Raw genomic sequence first — 12687 nt, 5'->3', positions numbered from 1 at the left:
TCATAGAATGTAAAAAAAAAAAAACCCTGCAGTGATATTGAGTGTATTGAGCGGTCGCAAACATGTTTTCATCAACAGGCAAATCACTGTTTGCTTCTTTTTTTTCTTTTTTTCTTTGCTTAATGCAAAAGGCTCCCAGCGTGTGTTTGCGCCTTTGTGTTTGTGTTCCCGCCTCGGTGTATTTGTCTGTTTTTCAAAGCTCACCAGTTAGTGTCTGAATCCGCCCGGCTCGGAGGAAATTGCCCGAATAGGTGATAATGATCTCAAGCTGATCTCCCCGCGCTCTCGCTGCGCTTTGTTATTTCACCTACGCTGATTTCCAGCGCCGTCTGCTTAACCTTTTTCCTTTTAAGCGTCTAATTTTCTCTCACCGCGGCGGCTCGCTGGTCTCTCTGTGTCTGTGGTGGCAGGAGGCCGAGGCGTCGTGGTGGGGCCCATTGTCAGTCAAACGCTGTCCGACGTCTTCTGCGACAACGAGTACGGACCGAACTTCTTGTTCAGGAACAACGGAGATGGAACGTTCACGGACGTGGCGCAGCAGGCCGGTGAGAGGCATGTGTGCAGTCATGTGATCAAGTCATGTCAATCTGCTGCTAATAAGTTAAGATTTATACAATACTGTCACTAAGAAATGTCCTTATTTTTGAAGGAAAATCACTGTTTCTCAATGAATATAACATTAAAATAATAAGAAACACACTCTATACATTGTTAACGTGGTAAACGACTATTCTAGCTGCAAACGTCTGGTTTTTAATGGAATATGTACATACACTCTTAGAAATAAAAGTGCTAAGTAGAACCATATAAGGTTCTTCGGCTTGTCCTCATAAGAGAACCCTTTTTGGCTTCAGGTAGAACCTTTTTATAAAATGGTTCTTACTGGAACCATTAGAGCCACCAAGAACCCTTGAAAAACACTTTCTTCGGGAAAGGGTTTTTCAAAACTCTTATTTCTAAGAGTGTACACAGTAGGTGTATAGAGGCCCATTTCCAGTGTTTTAATGCTACATTGCGTTTGCTAATGGCGTTAGAAGGCTATTGGACGATTAGAAAACCCTTTTGCAATGATGTTAGCACTTTTTGTAAATGAATATAACATTAAATGAATCATAAATACACTCTATACATTGTTAATGTGGTAAACGACTATTCTAGCTGCAAACGTCTGGTTTTTAATGGAATATGTACATAAGTGTATAGAGGCCCATCTCCAGTGTTCTATTGGCGTTAGAAGACTATTGGATGATTAGAAAACCCTTGAAAACAATTGTGCAGTGATAGCACAGCTGAAAACACTTTTGCTGGTTCTTTGACCAAAGCAAAATGAATGAAAATCATCAATCTCGTCAACGTCTTGACTATATTTTCTATTCGTTTGGCAACTCTTTGGATGAATAAAAGTGTGACTTTTAATGGGATAATGTATAATAAATAGTGTTTTAATAAAGCATCTTACCGTTGCGAGCGCAGGCGTGGAGGACCCCATGCAGCACGGACGAGGCGTGGCTCTGGCAGACTTCAACCGCGACGGCAAGACGGACATCGTGTACGGGAACTGGAATGGACCTCACCGCCTGTACATGCAGCAGAATAACCGCAAACAGAAGTTCAAGGTGAGTTCAATTATGTGTCCAAAAACTAGTGTCTCTTTATGCTTTAAAGGATGTAGCGCTGCTGTCTTTCTGGACTTTGCAGCAAGAAGACATGGAGTGTCCATGTTCTCCCTGTGTGTGCATGGGTTTTCTCCGGTTTCATGATTGCAGATTTGGGGGAGGATTAGGTGCGAATTGGACACTCTAGGGTGCAGGGTGTGACCCACTCTCCCCGGAATTGGTACCGCAAGCCTCATGTGGAGGATAAAGTTGTAGAAAATGAATGAATGTTTAATCTGTTGATTGTGTTTCACTTAATCAGGGACTTTATTTGCCCATAAAATGAGCAGAATAGTCATTTAATGACACTCAAATGTTGTGTTTTGTCCACAAAGCAAAGATGGAGGCGCAAAGGAACCCGGAGAATATTAAAATTGTTTAAAACGTTTAAATATAAGCAATTGCCTGTTACATTAAAGCCGCTGTCACATGAGTTCACACAGCACTGATTAAGGCTCCACACGACTCTATCAGTGTTTAGATTCTATATTAAAGGTGCATTATGTAATAAATCTAAATCAACTGGCCATAAAATCCTCCTAATATGTCACAGAGACTCAGGAATAATGTTCATATAACAAACTGAACTCACCAACAACAACAGTACAGACAAAATATTTATATTAAAAAATATATATATATAAATAAATATATATTTTCACCATCTACCAATCATTGCAGTCAGTAGAGTCTCCGCTGCAGAGCAACCACGGGTTGCCAGTTACGTCAGAAAACGAAACCTAAAAGACCTCTGTATTTTGAATTTGAATGTAGTAACCGTTTTTGGCCACATTCTTACATATGGCGCCTTTAACTTTTTTATATGGTCTTAGTGTTAATATCTGTATTTGTATTTTTGGGGGGTTATTGAATGTTTATTATTTATTATCTTTTGCTGCTGTAACAATGTAAATTTCCCCACTGTGGGACAAATAAAGGACTTATCTTAGCTTAGCTTAGCTTAGCTTAAACACAGACAGACAGATGGAGCAACATTATGCTAGTAAAATGAAATAAAAGTATAATTTGGATGTTTCTCCTCCAAAAACCTGTTTGTTCAGCAGTTTAAAGTGTTAAATTCAAGGATTTCTTGTCTCCGCCCACCCGTGCTGCTGCTGCTGTATACACACAAATGCTCCCTCAGTGAATGTCACACACTCAAACTGATTCGTCCATGAACAAAAGAGCTACTTGGTAGTAAATTATTCATTTAAAATAGTGCATACTACAATATGCTTGTTTCTAAAGGTCAAACTTAAATGTTAGGATGATGACGAGTAAACACGCGTCGCGCAGATATCGTTAAATGTTGTGCTTTTCCCTCTTTTACTCGCTGAAACGCGGAGAATCAAACAGGTATCGATGCTCGCCGACAGATTTAGAGTCAGCCGTGAGACCGAGCGGGATTTAAAGACGGAGGGCCGGCGATTTACTAAATCAACCGCCGCTCTGTGGACGACACCCGCGAGACGTCGGCGTGTTTGTGTTCGCGTTTGAGAGAGAGAGAGAGAGACGTCGTCCTCTTTGTAAATCTGCGCAGGTTTCGCACACTCGCTGATCTATGTGTCGGCGCCCCGCGACCGCATCTTTTACCATAGAGATAAACGTCGCGGCAGACATGTTTACGAGGGTCAAGTGAGAGGTTAATGTGTGACGGTTTAGCGCCGAAGAGACAATCCCACACACACACACACACACACACACGAGAAGACAAAGTGAATTAGCGAGCCAATCTTTTTTAAACCAAGATTGTTAAATCACGAGCCCACAAACACGTTTAAGACCCCCCCACACCCCCCCCCCCCCCCCCCCACTGACACTCCTGCTCGCCTGTATTGACCTTTGCTCGTGCATAATGAAGCCGCTGTATCACTCCAGTAAACCGCTAATTAAATTGGGCTGAAACAGCAGCTTGCTGCGCGGAGTGGAAAGTGCCGATTAGGTCTGTTTGTGCTTTAATTAAAATGTATTGCAGAGACCACCCCCCCCCCATCACCCTCCACCACCTCGTGAAAAAAGGGGTTTAAACACACACACACACACACACATGCAGAAACGCAGCGACACATATCAAATATGTTTTTAAAGAGGGTTCACGTCAGAGGGAAGAGGTCCTGGTTAACAAGATGGAATATGAGCTTGAATAAGTGAGTGAGATGTTGGGTGTTAGAAATAATATGTTATATATATATATATGTATATAATTATTCTATATGTCTTTTTTCTAACCATATAAGTTATGCTTGAATGATAAAGAAATGTTGCTGTATTTAATTTTTAGAGTATCTCAGCATTAAATTGTTAAGATGAAAAAAAAAAGTGGAATTCGGTTCATGGCAAATTACAAGGTAATCAAAAATATCCTCTTTAACTTTAACCTTTAGAGTCCGAGCACACAAAGTGCATAGGAACCCTATTGAAAGTCAAGGAGTTATTATTATAGAGCTGCAACTCATCGATTCATCGTTTGGTCAATAAAATGTTAGAAAATGTTTAAAAAACTTTGTCAAATCTGAAAATGACGATGATCTCCAGTGTCTAATGTCAAAATGATTCACTTTTAATGATTTCGTTATGTGGAGCAAAGAAACAAAGAGAATATTCACATTTAAGAAGCTAAAACAATCAGAAACAATCTTATTTTAAAGGCGCCATATGTAAGAATGTGGCCAAAAACAGTTACTACGCTCAAATTCAGAATACCGAGGTCTTTTAGGTTTTGTTTTCTGACGTAACTGGCAACCCGTGGTTGCTCGGCAGCAGAGACTCTACTGACTGCAATGATTGGTAGACGGAGGTAGGTGGCGCCACATGCCAAAACATGATTTCAAAACAAAAACATGATTTGCAGTCTGCAAAATATTTTTTTAATGCAAATATTTTGTCTGTACTGTTGTTGTTGGTGAGTTCAGTTTGTTATATGAACATTATTCCTGAGTCTCTGTGACATATTAGGAGGATTTTATGGCCAGTTGCTTTAGATTTATTACATAATGCACCTTTAAATAAACAGTTTAAATAAATTCAGTTTGAATGATTTCTTTATGTGGAGCAAAGAAAATATTCACATTTAAGAAGCTAAAACAATCAGAAATCTTGTTTTAAATTCAAACCGATCAATCAATCATCAAAATAGATTAATTGTTTCAGCTTTATATTATTATACATTTGATTCCACAGAGAAACCATGAAACCAAACTCTAAAGCAGCATTTATATTGGAAAAAAAAAACAAGTCTTTAAAAGGTTTCTGAAAAAAACAAAAAATATTATATTTTTTCTGTTATATTTACTTTTTATGAAGTTGTGAAAAGCTCCAAATGCCATGTTAGGAAACTTCACGCATCGTGGACGATGACTTTTTTGTCATGTTTTTCAGCTCCATATTTATATTCTGGCACTTTCTCTCCCGCGGCACCATCTTATGGCCCAGCTAATAATAAAGTAAATGCATATAAGCAGCGTGCTCTCCCTCCCTGGTAAAGCCTCAGTCGGCCATCGCCTCTCCTTCACCTGAGAAGCAGAAGGTCACTGTACCCCCCCCCCCCCCCACCACCCCCTCCTTTGCAGCTTTATGAGCCTTATAATTAAAACAGGGAGTAAATACTGGAGGGAGTGAAGGGCTGCTCTATAACTCTTCACCCGACTTATCGCCGTGTCACTGAAGCGAGGAGATATCCGTTACTTTCTCGTGCAAAAAAAAACTTCTCTGCTGACGAGAATTTTGGGCGGCGGCGGCGGCGGCGGCGGCGGCGGCGGCGGCGGCAGCAGCAGCAGCAGCAGCAGCAGCAGCAGCCGTCACCTTCGTCTTCTTTTCTCTGACGTCTTTTCTCTTTGAGTTCAGGCTTCAGATTCATGTGTGAGTGAGTAAACACATGACAGAGACGCAGGTTATTGATGATTCACAGCGGTGGAGAGTGAACTTGTGACCTTAGTATGACGGTGGTGATGGAAGCAGCTTTTTTTATCTTCGTCTGTGGTCACACACAAACACTACTGTTCAGAAATGTCCTTATTTTGGAAGGAAAAGCACTTTTTTTCAACGAATATAACCAGAATAAATAATCAGAAATACACTCTATACATTGTTAATGTGGTAAACGACTATTCTAGCTGCAAACGTCTGGTTTTTAATGGAATATGTACATAGGTGTATAGAGGCCCATTTCCAGTGTTCTAATGGTACATTGAATGGAGCCATTTTGGTCCAGAGAACCCTTTAAAACCCCCTTTTTTTTTAATAAAGGGTTTTAAAAGGGTTATTGGTGGAACCCTACAAAAGGGTTCCAGGTGGAACCTTCATAAAAAGGTACTACCTGGAGCCAAAAAGGGTTCTCCTACGAGTACAAGCAGAAGAACCTTATATGGTTCTACTTAGCACTTTTATTTCTAAGAGTGTAGCTGCAAACGTCTGGTTTTTAATGGAATATGTATATAGGTGTATAGAGGCCCATTTCCACTGTTCTAATGGTACACTCTTAGAAATAAAGGTTCCAAAAGGGCTCTTCTACAAGGGCTGAGGTTCTACCTGGAACCATTTGCTTCTGAAAAACCCTTTTCCCGAAGAAAGGGTTTTTCAAGGGTTCTTGGTAACACTAATGGTTCCAGTAAGAACCATTTTGATCCAGAGAACCCTTTAAAACCCCTTTCCTGAATAAAGGGTTTTAAAAGGGTTCTCTACTTAGGACTTATATTTATTAAGAGTGTACATTGTGTTTGCTAATGGCGTTAGAAGGCTATTGGATGATCAGAAAAACCTTGTGCAATGATGTTAGCACAGCTGAAAACAGTTTTGCTGCTTCTTTATTTAGAATAAAAATCATTATTTCTAATCTTGTCAATGTCTTGACTAAATTTTCTATTCATTTTGCAACTCTTTTGATTAATAAAAGTGTGACTTTTAATAGAAAACACTAAAAAAATGGTATAGGTGACCCCAAACTTTTGAACGGTAGTGTATAGAATTCAGAAATCTGCATCTTTTTCATATTTCATGCAAAAATAAACTACTCTGACCTAAAGAGCACACAAACACTCAATCTATATCATAAATATAGCTTGATTTGTTCCATTTTTATGAGTTTACTGTATGTATTATTGCAGGTTTGGACGTAAGAGTGACACTAACTGAGGTTATTATCCAGAAAAAAGATGGATAGATGGAAGAATGATTGGTTTTGTCCCACTCTGACTGTGATTACGCCTGGTTGAGCGTGTGCTCTGTGATCCAATCGGTTGAGTTTTCTGCTTTGCTTTCACCTCCGTGTGCACACACACTGTACGCATCGCTGACTGACTTGGCTTCTTTTCTTTTCTTTTCTTTTAAAATTTTTTCCCCCTTCCTTCCCAGGACATTGCATCGCAGAAGTTTGCCATGCCGTCTCCGGTTCGCACCGTCATCGTCGCCGACTTCGACAACGACAACGAGCTGGAGGTTTTCTTCAACAACATCGCGTACAGAGGGCCCTCTGCCAACCGGCTCTTTAGGTACTCGACCGGAGAGAATACACACACACACACACACACACACACACACACACACACAGACACACACACATACGCACATGTTGTACAAGACTGGCAGTAAGTTTTAACAGCGCTTTGATGATGAAGCTTAATGGACTATTCTTGCGTCTTGATTTAATGCTCTCAAACTGGGCTGAAAGCTGAGAAGAATTTAAAAATCCCAGCCAGGGGAAACTTATCTTGTCTGGCATCCCAGCGCCTCCTCCTCCCCCTCCCCCTCCTCCTCCTCCTCTTCCTCCTCCTCCTCTTCCTCCTCCTCCTCTACACATGAATGAATCTTTCATTAAGACAGTTTTAGGTCTCTTTTTTTTGGCTCCCTTTCCTCTCCAGATAATATTAATGAACTCCTCTCGCTCTCCAAAATGCAAAAAAAATACATGATACATATCAATTGTAAGGACTATATTATAACAGTATAATAAACCCGTTCCTTTAATGAAAGCGCAATCCGATCTGGCGTCGTTTTCTCCTGGTCACGAGCCGGTGGCTCAGTTCAAACGTGAAACATCCAATAATCACATTTCCTCCTGGACGGCGATTTGACCTGCAGGGGTCACTGCTCCGCTGATCCGCGGCGGCTCAGCCGTTGTCTGATTATGAAGATGAATCAGCTCATTTGACTCGTTTGGCTCTGGAGCAACAAGGGGAAAAAAAGAAAAAAGCTGAAACTTTTGTGCCCCGCGCTAATGAATTAGATTCACCTAATCAATATTTAGCTGAGCTGTGGACTTTAAGAGCCAGGATCAGCACATTAGTGCACGCTGTGAAATGAAATGATAATAAGTTGGATATCGATGCTTTGTCTCCGCGTGTAAACTCTCGTGTGTTTGACTTTGACACTTTACTGTTATTCACACGCAACTCACTATTTTTTAATGTGCTATCAGGATGAAATGTAGCAAAAAATAATGGTTAAGATTAATGAGTACAAGAGAAAATGATCACGTGTGCAGCTGTCATATCATTAATGCAAGGTGTATTTAAACTGTTTTAAAAGTGAGGAAGTGTTCATTTACCACCATTGATTTCCCTCATATTGTTATATTTCATTATCGTTCATGATTGGATTGTTGTCTCTAATGGATTGTCGTGAATTGGGAAGTTTGGATCACTTTTTGGCAACAATAGGCCGTATTTCTCTATTATTGTTCATGTATAGTTGAACCATAACTCCTCATATAGAGGTATTTTATCTTGTCGGCTTCAACACTGGCCTCTATTCAGTTGCAACTACAGGTAACAGGATAAAATATCATAAAAATAATGGCTTAGATTTATGAGTACAAGAGCAATAATGATATGTGTGCAGCTGTCAGACGTTTATCATTCACGCAAGATGTATTTAAACTGTTTTAAAGGGAGGAAATGTTAATTTACCACCATTGATTTCCCTCATATTGTTAAATTTCATTATTGTTCATGATTGGATTGTTGTCTCTCATGGATTGTCGTGAATTGGGAACTTTGGATCACTTTTTGGCAACAATAGGCCGTATTTCTTTATTATTGTTCATGTATAGTTGAACCGTAACTCCTCATATAGAGGTTTTTTTATCTTGTCGGCGTAAAAACTGGCCTCAATTCACTTATCAGGATAAAATGTCGTAAAAATAACGGTTAAGATTTATGTGTACGAGAGAAAATGATAATGTGTTGAGCTGTCAGACGTTTATCATTCACGCAAGATGTATTTAAACTGTTTTAAAGTGAGGAAATGTTCATTCACCACCATTGATTTCCCTCATATTGTTATATTTCATTATTGTTCATTATTAGATTGTTGTCTCTAATGTATTGTCATGCATCAGACGACTGTTTAGGGGGAACTTTGGATCACTTTTTGGCAACAATAAGTAATAACGTACAGTTGAGCCGTAATTCCTCATATAGAGGTATTTTATCTTGTCGGTTTGAACACTGGCCTCTATTCACTGACAACTACAGGTATCAGGATGAAATGTAGTAAAAAATAACGGTTAAGATTTATGAGTACAAGAGAAAAGTATAATGTGTGCAGCTGTCAGACGTTTATCATTCATACTCACACAAGACTCTCAGTTTTGTGTATTTAAAGTGAGGAAGTGTTCATTTACTAGCATTGATTTCTCTCTCTTAGATGTGATATTTCATTATTGTTCATTATGAGATTGTTGTCTCTAATGTATTGTCATGCAACAGACGACAGTTTAGGGGGAACTTTGGATCACTTTTTGGCAACAATAGGCAGTATTTCTCTATTATTGTTAATGTATACTTGACGTCTACAACCGTAACTCATCATATAGAGGTATTTTATCTTGTCGGCTTAAACACTGGCATCTATTCAGTTATAACTACAGGTATCAGGATGAAATGTAGTAAAAAATAACGGTTAAGATTTATGAGTACAAGAGAAAATGATGTCAGACGTTTATCATTCACACTCACACAAGACTCGCAGTTTTGTGTATTTAAAGTGAGGAAGTGTTCATTTACCAGCATTGATTTCCCTCTCTTAGATGTGATATTGTTATATTTCATTATTGTTCATGATTGAAAACTGTTTAGCAATTTTGGATCACTTTTTGGCAACAATAAGCAGCATTTTTCTATTATTGTGGATGTATAGTTGATGTCTAGACTCTTAGAAATAAAAGTGCTAAGAAGAACCATATAAGGTTCTTTGGCTTGTCCTCATAGGAGAACCCTTTTTGGCTCCAGGTAGAACCTTTTTTATAAAGGTTCCACCTGGAACCCTTTTGGAGGGTTGCACCAAGAACCCCTTTAAATCCCTTTATTCAGGAAAGGGGTTTTAAAGTGTTCTCTGGATCAAAATGGTTCTCACTGGAACCATTAGTGTTACCAAGAACCCTTGAAAAACCCTTTCTTCTGAAAAGGGTTTTTCAGAAGCTAATGGTTCCAGGTAGAACCTCAGCCCTTGGAGAAGAACACTTTTGGAACCCTTATTTCTAAGAGTTTACAACCGTAACTCCTCACATAGAGGTATTTTATCGTTGTCTGCTTAAACACTGGCCTCTATCCACGGATTATATTCACTTAAAACCAGATTATAGTGCACTATTAGGTTAATATTATCGGTTAAAATTGCTTAAAATAAACAATAGGAACCTGCCATTTTGCTTATTTGATGTACTGTTGTCAAAATGAACCATGTTTTGTTTTGCTCTAAAATACTGAAACACTGTGACAGGGTGAGCAGGAGAGAGCACGGCGACCCTCAGATAGAAGAGCTGAATATCGGCGATGCATCGGAGCCTGAAGGCAGAGGAACAGGTGAGAGCGAACCTCGTGCCTGCTATTACGACATCTGACCATGAGATGGCACCAGAGCTCCGCTCCAGGAGAGTCTCTCATCATGCATGAGCTTTGTCCCACAAAAGAGTGACATTTATGACTGTTGACACGTTATATATACGGTCACACAAAGGTGTGTGTGTGTCATTCATGTGACTGTGATGGATCTGCAGGAGCTGTAGCCACAGACTTTGACGGCGACGGCCACCTGGAGCTGTTGGTGTCTCACGGGGAGAGCGCCGCACAGCCGCTCTCTGTCTACAAAGTCAACCAGGTGAGTTTCCTTTCATTTGAGACATCTGACGCCTCAGCAGGCGAACTGACAACCCAACTCAAACCCTTCCTCGGTCTTTGGGCCAATTCCAATTCCTAATCTTAACCCTCGAGCTCAACCCTTAATCTTAACTGGCCCTCAAAACCAAGTGTTGAGGGTTATTCTGTCACTTAGAAATGGGACACCCCTTAAATGCAGATACGTCTTCAGACTGTAGGGGGCAGAATAACGCGAAAAGCTGCGTCCAGTCTGTCAACTCCAAAAAAGAAGAAGAAGAAGAAGAACACATTTACATCAGGATTATTTATTACGATCCGTTTGTCAGTCAAGTTATTAGGTTGTCAGTTAGTTATAAGATGATACTCATACAAATACCACAACCACGGACATATTCAGCTGACAGTTACCACACACCACGACTTATTGAAAAGTAAACCATAGCAAACCATCGCTCGTCCGCACCGGCCGGCTATTGACAAAATATCGTAAAATAAAAAATAAATGTTACGCAACAATGACGTCAGTAATCCATAATATGGGCCTAAACTAAGAAAATACAATGGTTTTCATCATTTTTATATCTCTATTAACAAAGAAAATACTTGCTTACTCGTTTCACTGCTTTCGGCGCCATCTTTGTTATGTCAAAACACGCAATGCATTCTGGGTAGCCCTTGCTCCCAAGGGTGGTCTCAGAAAATCTCAATATTGAGGGCGATACAGCCCTTAAACTCACCCCTTAACTTAATTTTTCTGAGAATCAGGACAGCACTTGCACTAGAGGGAGCGCATTTTTGAGATTGAGGGTTAAGATTGAAGGTTAAGCAAGGAATTGGAATCCACCCTTTGTCTCTCCGTGTGTCTCAGGGTTCCGCGAACTCGTGGCTGCGAGTCATTCCCCGCACCCAGTTTGGCGCCTTCGCCCGAGGAGCTAAAGTGGTGGTGTACACCAAAAGGACAGGGCCACACACGCGGATCATCGACGGTGGCTCGGGATACCTGTGCGAGATGGAGCCGGTCGCCCACTTTGGCCTCGGTAACTCTACATCTAATATATTCTTACATACGCACATTTTTTTTCCCCTGTGCATATGAATAGATTTAGTGTTTGAACTGTAAAATATTAGAAGTACAGTGACATTTCTAAGGAGTCATGGTGACAGGTCTGGTTTGCTCGACTCATTCTCACCGACTTTGCAGCCAAAAACCTCAGGGTACGTTGTTTACTTTACGATATGCACGACTCACACAAAGTTGGGGATATTTGACAAGAATATCCTCATGAGAAGTTCATGCAACACTCTTAGAAATAAAAGTGCTAAGTAGAACCATATAAGGTTCTTCGGCTTGTCCTCACAGGAGAACCCTTTTTTGGCTCCAGGTGGGACGTTCCCTTTTGGAGGGTTCCACCAAGAAACCTTTTAAAACCCTTTATTCAGGAAAGGGGTTTTAAAGGGTTCTCTGGATCAAATTGGTTCTTACTGGAACCATTAGTGTTACCAAGAACCCTTGAAAAACCCTTTCTTCGGGAAATGGTTTCAGGTAGATCCTCAGCCCTTGTAGAAGAACCCTTTTGGAACCCTTATTTCTAAGAGTGTACCATTAGAACACTGGAAATGAGCCTCTATACACCTATGTACATGTATATCCCATTAAAAAACAGACGTTTGCAGCTAGAATAGTCGTTTACCATATTAACAATGTATAGAGTGTATTTATGATTCATTTAATGTTATATTCATTGAAAAAAACGTGTTTTTCCTTTAAAAATAAGGACATTTCTAAGTGAGCACAAACTTTTAAACGGTAGTGTATGTGTAAGACTCTTTTGGAACCCTTAATTCTGAGAGTGTACAGTGCTATTCTAGCATGAAAGCAGGTTATTTAAGTAAAAGGATGCAGTGGTCATTTCTTGAACTCAAACAAGAGCTAACAACAG

The 12687-nt window shown here is 40.0% G+C and overlaps 1 protein-coding gene across 1 annotated transcript in view; it reads left to right on the top strand.

The window, feature by feature from the left end:
• LOC310933881 (cartilage acidic protein 1-like) overlaps window positions 1-12687 on the top strand; it is a gene marked incomplete at both ends in the record, with an annotated part of 32458 nt that overhangs the window by 14258 nt on the left and 5513 nt on the right. Inside the window, 6 exon segments of the mRNA XM_083897451.1 lie at window positions 411-545; window positions 1474-1616; window positions 7005-7141; window positions 10371-10453; window positions 10648-10748; window positions 11616-11784. Of these exon segments, the coding sequence (XP_083753577.1) occupies window positions 411-545; window positions 1474-1616; window positions 7005-7141; window positions 10371-10453; window positions 10648-10748; window positions 11616-11784 (768 nt within the window).

This window comes from Microchirus variegatus (assembly GCF_963457635.1).
Source record: "Microchirus variegatus genome assembly, chromosome: 11".
Lineage (NCBI taxonomy): Eukaryota > Metazoa > Chordata > Actinopteri > Pleuronectiformes > Soleidae > Microchirus > Microchirus variegatus.
This window is presented reverse-complemented; position numbering and strand designations above follow the sequence as displayed.